The sequence below is a fragment of the Lemur catta genome, chromosome 7 (genome assembly GCF_020740605.2).
Source record: "Lemur catta isolate mLemCat1 chromosome 7, mLemCat1.pri, whole genome shotgun sequence".
Lineage (NCBI taxonomy): Eukaryota > Metazoa > Chordata > Mammalia > Primates > Lemuridae > Lemur > Lemur catta.
Window position 1 is genome coordinate 15,806,245 of NC_059134.1, and position 8,238 is coordinate 15,814,482.

At 37.2% G+C, this 8,238-nt stretch overlaps 1 protein-coding gene across 1 annotated transcript; it reads left to right on the forward strand.

Annotated features, from left to right (window-relative positions):
- Positions 1–6,752: 6,752 nt before the first annotated feature.
- Positions 6,753–7,889, forward strand: LOC123641183 (olfactory receptor 8A1). The gene has a single exon (XM_045555708.1). The coding sequence runs from the start codon at positions 6,876–6,878 to the stop codon at positions 7,803–7,805; it is 930 nt and encodes a 309-aa protein (XP_045411664.1). The 5' UTR covers positions 6,753–6,875; the 3' UTR covers positions 7,806–7,889.
- Positions 7,890–8,238: the final 349 nt, after the last annotated feature.

The following is an 8,238-nucleotide window of genomic DNA, read 5'->3' on the forward strand; positions in this document are numbered from 1 at the left end:
CCTAAGTGTCCATCAATACATGAGTGGATAAGGAAAACGTGATATATGTATACTATGGAGTTCTACTCAGCCATAAAAAGGAATGAAATAATGTCATTCACAGCAACTTAGGTGGAACTGAAGACCATTATCCTAAGTGGAGTATCTCAGGAATGGAAAAACCAACATTACATGTACCCACTAGTAAGTGGGAGCTAAACAATGGGTGCACATGGCACAAAAAGATATAATGAACATTGGAAATGTAAAAAAGGGGAAGGTGGGGGGAGGAGGAGGGATAAAAACTTACCTATTGGGTACAATGAACACTGTCCTGGTGGCAGGTACGCTGAAAGCCCTGACTTCAGCATTATAGAGTGTATTCATATAACAAAAACTTTTTTACCCTCTCAATATTTTGAAATAAAAAAAGAAAATGATACAAGGTATAAAACAATAAAACTCAGAGTTAGAAAAAATCATAAATTAAGCAATAGAACTTAGGAAATTATTAGACATTAGAGAAAATAATATCAAAAATTAAGACTGAAGTAGGAGTAACAGAAAAGAAATAAGCACAACAGATAAATAAAATAAACATAAATAGAAGGTGAAAAAAGGGGGAAAAAGAAAAAAATGAAATGTAAAGGATTTATGGGAAAGCAGCAAGTGCAGACACTAGATAAAGATCTAACTGGCATAGAGTAGGAGTTACAACAGAGAAATCCAAACCAAGAGAATAGAACAAATAATAAAAACTATAATTCAAAAAACTTTTCCTGGTGTTAAAAAATTTTTTTTGAAGTGACATATTAGAAATAAACACTATACCTAAGAATACTGCCCCAGAATGAACATTAAAACATAGCCTAGTAAAATTATTGGACTTAAAATAAAGGGAGAATGGTAGGTCTGCTAGAATCTGTTTAAGGTATCTCCATAATGCTTTCCACAGGGGTTGCACTAGTTTGCAGTCCCACCAGCAGTGTATGAGTGTTCCTGTGTCTCCGCATCCATGCCAACATGTATTGTTTTGGGACTTTTTGATAAAGGCCATTCTCACTGGAGTTAAGTGATATCTCATTGTGGTTTTGATTTGCATTTCCCTGATGATTAGAGATGTTGAGCATTTTTTCATATGTTTGTTAGCCATTCTTATATCTTCTTCTGAAAAATTTCTATTCATATCCTTTGCCCACTTTTTGATAGGGTTGTTCGATTTTTTCTTACTGATTTTCCTGAGTTCTAAATAGATTTTTGTTATCAGTCCTTTATCTGATGTGTAGTATGCGAAAATTTTTTCCCATTCTGTAGGTTGTCTGTTTATTCTCATGACTGTTTCCTTGGCTGTGCAATCCCATTATTGGGCATCTACCCAAAAGAACAAAAGTCATTCTATGAAAAAGGCACCTGTACCCGAATGTTTATAGCAGCACAATTCACAATTGCAAAGATGTGGAAACAACCCAAATGCCCATCAATTCATGAGTGGATTAGTTAAATGTGGTATATGTATACCATGGAGTATTACTCAGCTATAAGAAATAATGGTGATATGGAATCCCTTTTGTTCTCCTGGAGAGAGTTGGAACCCATTCTATTAAGTGAAGCATCTCAAGAATGGAAAAATAAGCATCACATGTACTCACCAGCAAATTGATTTCCCTGATCATCACCTAAGTGCACATTTGGGAATAATACCAATTGGGTTTCGGACTGAGGTAGGGGGTGGGGGGAGGGGATGGGTATATACCTACATGATGAGTGCGTTGCGCACTGTCTGGGGAATTGACACTCTTGAAGCTCTGACTTGGGGGGATGGGCGAGACATGGGCAATAAATGTAACCTGAACTTTTGTACCCCCATAATAAGCTGAAATAAAAAAAAAAGAAAAAGAAAAAGAAAAAAGAAAAAAAGAAAAAAAAAGGGAGAGACCCTACGAGAACTATGTAGTCCTAAATTTCCCAGTTCTGTTTGAAAAGACATAGAAACAATGACTAGGCTAGAACGATGAGCCTCTCTGTCACCTAATTTGTGTTCTTCAAATATCATTTCCCCCATTAAAAGAAACCAAGTTTCTTGGAGAAATGGTTGATTACAGGTCTGAAGAATGAAATGTATTGAGTTCAGAACATCTTGTCATATCAGAAAACAAGGAAGGTATTAGAGACTACTAGCACTGTGTCAAAAGACTCCAGAGACAAGCTGAAGAAAATTCCACAAGCTAAAAATAGAAAAATTTGATTAACAAAAAGATAATAACTGCAATGGATTTAAAGACATAAAATATCTTTAAATTGGTTTCACACCTCACCAATATGGTAATTAATAATGATACAACAGAAAAATAACCAGTCACCCTTGGAGGATAACAGGAAACCAAATTAATGTTTTGCAAACTAGAAAATGAAGGTGACTTTTTTAATGTTAACTATGTTTGGGTACACAAACCTATGTATTTGATAAAACTGCATAGAACTAAATACACACACAAATGAGTATAAGTAAAACTGGGGAAATCTGAATAAGATCAATGGATTGTCCCAGTGCCAATATCCTGGGTGTAACATTGTACAATCATTTTGCAAGATGTTCCTCCTTTGGGGAAACTGCATAAAGGGTATAACACGGGGTCTCCCTACATTGTTTCTTACAATTGCACTGAATCTACAATTGTCTCAAAATAAAAAGTTTAATCTAAAAATCTTCATTAGCAAAATATGCATGGATAATAAAACACTGAATATGTTCTTCAATAGGAAATTTTCTTACGAACATACGAGTCTACCTGCATGTGCTCCTCAACCTTTGGCCGTTCTACACTGTCAGTCTACAGGTACAGCAGCATGGTGACAAATTTAACTTTCCTTTACTAAAACTATATAGTTTGTTTCAGTAAAGTATTTGAATTTGTTTTAAAAATCCTTTAAAATAAGCTAGTCAATTGTGCATACTCATGAATAACTAACGATAAGTAACAACCATAATGTTAGTAACTGATGATGATGTTGGTAACGACCAACGTGGCTGTGGTGATAATGGTTATGATGATCGTGATCAAGATGATAATGATGATAATGGTGATAGGATTGTTGGTGGTACTATATTCCAATGCTGGCATTAGACTCTAAGTTTACCTCGCTGCAAGATGACTCTACCAATAAAGGAAAATTAACACACCTGGGAGACAAAACATGCTTCACGGAGGAGGTCTAAACGAAGACTCTAATTGTTCCAGTAATGAGGACTCCAGTTCCTGAGTGGTTAAATCCTAGGAGTTACTCTGCCATATTTATGTAAAGAGAATCCAAAGCTTCCCAATGTCAGTGACCCATTTTTTATGACTGTGCTGCCCCTTTGAGTAAATTTAGGACCAGAATCTATGTGGTTCTTGCATTTCCTGACTGTTGAAACCACTGCCTCTTCTAAAATTTCCAGGAGATTGTGCTCCATTTTTTCCCTCACCACAGGTATTTAATTACAGATTTAAAGCAACTGTATAAGAAAAATATTTCTTCCATGAACTCTTGTTTATTACACAGGCGACTTACAATTGTATGTTTACCTTCACCTCTGTGTGCTTTTTTCTCTGTGTGCTGTGTTCTCATCACAGTAATCCTCAGCCTCTGATGGCTTGGTAAAACTGGACTGTAGTAACTGATACGAAATATGTGGTTCATGTTTGCCTATCTTATATTATTAGAGGATTATGAGAGTGAAAAATTAAATCAATGTTGTCTAGGATTCTCCTGTACAATAGTGTTTCTATTTCTACTACACTCAGTGAATGGTGTTCACTCTGTGCTGCTTTGTAAGGCACTTTTATCTACAATAATAGTTATTCATAAGGTGAATTTTCTATATTTCTTCCTTGTTTTAAAAGGCAGAGATTGGGTAAAAGGGGATGAGTGTTTTTAATGTACTGTTATCTAGAAAAAATCTTTTCTCCTTTGTAACAAATGAAAATAACACATTTCCATTGTAATAAATGGAAATAATTCCCTATACAAAACATTTGGGACTAGAAGTGTTTTGGATTTCAAATTTTTTCAGATTTTGGAATATTTGCATATACATAATGAGATATCTTGAGTATGGGCCCCCAGTCTAAACATGAAATTTATTTGTTTCATATACCCCTTATACACATGGCCTGCAGGTAATTCTATACAATATTTTAAATAACCTTGTACATGAAAAGATTTTAACTTTGTTTTGACTGCATCCCAACACATGATATCAAGTGTCAAATTTTCCACTTGTGGCATCAGGTCAGTGTTCAAGATCCAGATTTTGGAGCATTTTGGATTTTGAATTTTCAGATTATGGATGATCAACCTGTTTTCAAAAAATGTTAGTTATTTCTGATACTAATTACTATAAAGTTAAATGCCTCGCCACCAATAATTTAACATATAAAACTTACAATGCAATGCAGATTTTGTCTTCACACCACATCCTAGGGATTTTAAAGACTCTTTCTTACACCTAAGGAAAAAAAATACAATTAGCGCCAGTTATTATTATAGAAATCAAATAATTTATCATATTTTAAAATGCTATATAATAAAAGCAGATTATAAAATGTTTTGTAAATATACATATATATCTATATATATGTAAATACACATACACATAGAAAAAAATCTAGAAGGATATTCACTACCAGTGTTAGGTTCCAAGTAGCAGAAAAAAAATTTTTTAATTTTTGCTTATTTGCATTCTTAATTTTTTATAATGTATGTATATTGCCTTTATAATTTTTTAATGCATCCAATAAGATTCTGTCTCTGTAGTCAAAAATTTAATAAATTAATTTTACTAAATAATAATAAAGTACTACACAAAGATAAGCTATGATAAAACAGTATAGTTCAGTGGAGACAAAACAGACTGGTGGACAGAACTCCTGGGTTTTAGGTCCAGTTCCACTTCTTTTTTTTGGGGGGACAGAGTCCTGCTTTGTTGCCCGGGCTAGAGTGCCGTGGCGTCAGCCTAGCTCACAGCAACCTCAAAATCCTGGGCTCAAGCAATCTTCCTGCCTCAGCTTCCCGAGTAGCTGGGATTACAGGCATGAGCCACCATGCCTGGCTAATTTTTTTTATATATATATTTTTAGTTGTCTGGCTAATTTCTTTCTATTTTTAGTAGAGACGGGGTCTCACTCTTGCTCAGGCTGGTCTCGAACTCCTGAGCTCAAACGATCCACCCGCCTCGGCCTTCCAGAGTGCTAGGATTACAGGCGTGAGCCATTGCGCCCGGCCTCCACTTTTTATTAACTCAGATAACTTGAGTAACTTATTTAACTTTTACAGCTTCTACTTCCTAGAGAATGAAAAAATAAAACCAGCATTCCTCTTTTTTCCTACGCTATGCATATACTAAGATATCAAGTGTAAAGCATGTCTCAGTCACACACTGATTAGAGGTGTAAATGTGTAAGAGTGTAGACTTATAAGGCTACACAGGTGAGACAAGAGAAGAAGCTCATGACCAGGAGAGAGCAGAAGTAAATCTGAGTTCCAAGTCACCTTGGGCAACTCACTTAGTATCTGGCACTTCAGTTTTCTCAATATAAAAATGGAAGTAAAAATTCTTCTCTAAAAACATTTCTACCCAGATTCAAAAATTTTAGAACTTAATGAGATTGACCTTTGAACGACATGTGTAAACTATAGTTCATTATACAAAAGTTAGTAATTACATAAGAAAGTAATTAAAATAGCGAGAATTTAAGTTTTTTAGCTTAAGAAATGCATTCCACAGATGAGGATATCTACATGTATTGTTTCCAGCAATGATCATCCATGATTCCTAGAGACATGTCTGCAATTTGAATACTTTGCCATTACAGATGTATTAATAATAGTGCCATGGGTTGATATTACAATCTGAAAATAATAATAATAATTAGCTATTGAACACTTACTGTGGACAATACTATGTGCCAGTGCCCAGGCCACACCACAGATCAATTAATTCAGAACTCCTATGGGTAGCATGCAGGGTGATTTTTTAAAATACCCCAGGTGATTGTAATATATAGCCAATACTGAGAACCACCGCCTTAGGGCCTCAAGTCCAGTGCAAAACTAAGAACAAATTCCAGACACTTAATGACAACTCACATTTTTATAGGAATTGAGTATTTGAAAAAAGATTTCTAAATATGCATCATCATTAACCCATGTTATGTTTACAACTTCCTTTGGAATTGATACTGCTAATTTCTTCACTGTTCAGATATAGAAATTGACATGTCACTCAATTGTGCACCTTGTAACTACCTTATCACCCTGACATTGCATCAATTTGAGATAGGTATTCATACATTTACACTCAGTCAATATTTAGGAATTCCATACATGACAGGGAAATCTCATTTTTGAAGCAAAATCCACTTCCAACTACAAAATACGAAATGTACTTCTTAGTATGTACAGGGTAGAGGTTTTCCAACCTCACTATAATATAAATCAGGATCATTAGAGAGACTGTTAATACACCGATTGCTGGGCCCCATCCCCAGAGTTTCTAATTTAGTAGATGTCAGGGGGGCCTGAGAATGTGCAACTCTAACGAGCTCCAGGTAATGGCAATGATGCTGATCCAGGGACTATACTTTGAGAAACATGGCTCTAGGGTACCTGAGAAATACATGCTTGGTAAAAATCCATATCTGGTACATTTTCTCTCATCTTCATGATCTTTTAAACTCTCAGGGACTAGTCTTCCTGCCAGTAAGAGCAGGATTGTGAGGAGGGTACATCAGCAAAGAGCCCAGGATGGCTCAACTGGCACCAAAGGCTGAACATGAGCTTCCCCAAGCAGTTCAAGAGCAGCTTGTCATGGGATTCTTCTCTCTCATCCCCACAGGCCTCCCACCCAGAGTAGAATGGCTGCAGAAAATCACTCTAAGGTGACAGAATTCATTCTAGGGGGATTAACAAACCGGCCAGACCTCCAGCTCCCTCTCTTCCTCCTCTTCCTCGGGATCTACTCTGTCACCATGGTGGGGAACCTGGGCATGATCACCCTGATCTGTCTGAACTCTCAGCTTCACACCCCCATGTACTACTTCCTCAGACATTTGTCATTTGTGGATCTCTGCTACTCCTCTGTCATTACCCCTAAAATGCTGGTGAACTTTGTGTCAGAGAATAACATCATCTCCTATGCAGGGTGCATGTCACAGCTCTACTCCTTCCTTGTTTTTGTCATTGCTGAATGTTACATGCTGACGGTGATGGCCTACGACCGCTATGTCGCCATCTGCCGCCCTTTGCTTTACAACATCATCATGTCTCATCCAGTCTGCTCCCTGCTGGTGGCCATGGTCTACGCCATGGGACTCATTGGCTCCACAGTAGAGACTGGCCTCATGTTAAAACTGCCCTTCTGTGATCACCACATCAGTCATTATTTCTGTGACATCCTCCCTCTTATGAAGCTCTCCTGCTCTAGCACCTATGAGGTTGAGATGACAGTCTTCCTTTTGGCTGGATTCAACATCATAGTCACCAGCTTAACAGTCCTTGTTTCCTACACCTTCATCCTCTCCAGCATCCTCCATATCAGCACCACAGAGGGCAGGTCCAAAGCCTTCAGCACCTGCAGCTCCCACCTTGCAGCTGTGGGGATGTTCTATGGCTCAACTGCATTCATGTACTTAAAACCCTCCACAGCCAGTTCCCTGGCCCAGGAGAACGTGGCCTCTGTGTTCTACACCACAGTAATCCCCATGCTGAACCCCCTGGTCTACAGCCTGAGGAACAAGGAGGTAAAGGCTGCCATGCAGAAAACACTGAAGAGAAAACTGTTTTGATGCAAATGTTATTGATCTTTTTAAACTTAAAAGCAAATAGTTATAAATATCAGAGGGATGTCCTCTGAATGCTGGCCCAACTGTGAAGGGGACACAATCACTTCTCCACATGGTTGGTTAAATGCCTTCTCTCCTTCTTTCCTCTTCCTCCCCTTCCTTTCTTCTCTCATTTCTGTTTGAAACCGGCCAACTTCAAGTTCATATTTTCTTTTATCTGGGCACTAATTCCTCTATCCTGAGCCCTTTGGTAAATATTTACTATCTTAACTGTAACTTAACTTAAATTTTAAACTTTCAGTATTGAGTTTCAGAGTCATTCATGGTTTTATTACCTTCTATATAGAAAATATTACTCAGTCCAATTCTTACTTTTTGTACTCAGGAGTAAACAAGGCAAAGAGAGGTGAATTTAAAAGTCACCAAGAAGGCTGGA

Excerpts from the sequence above, each read along its gene's own strand:
- LOC123641183 (XM_045555708.1), top strand. The coding sequence starts at position 6,876 with ATGGCTGCAGAAAATCACTCTAAGGTGACAGAATTCATTCTAGGGGGA.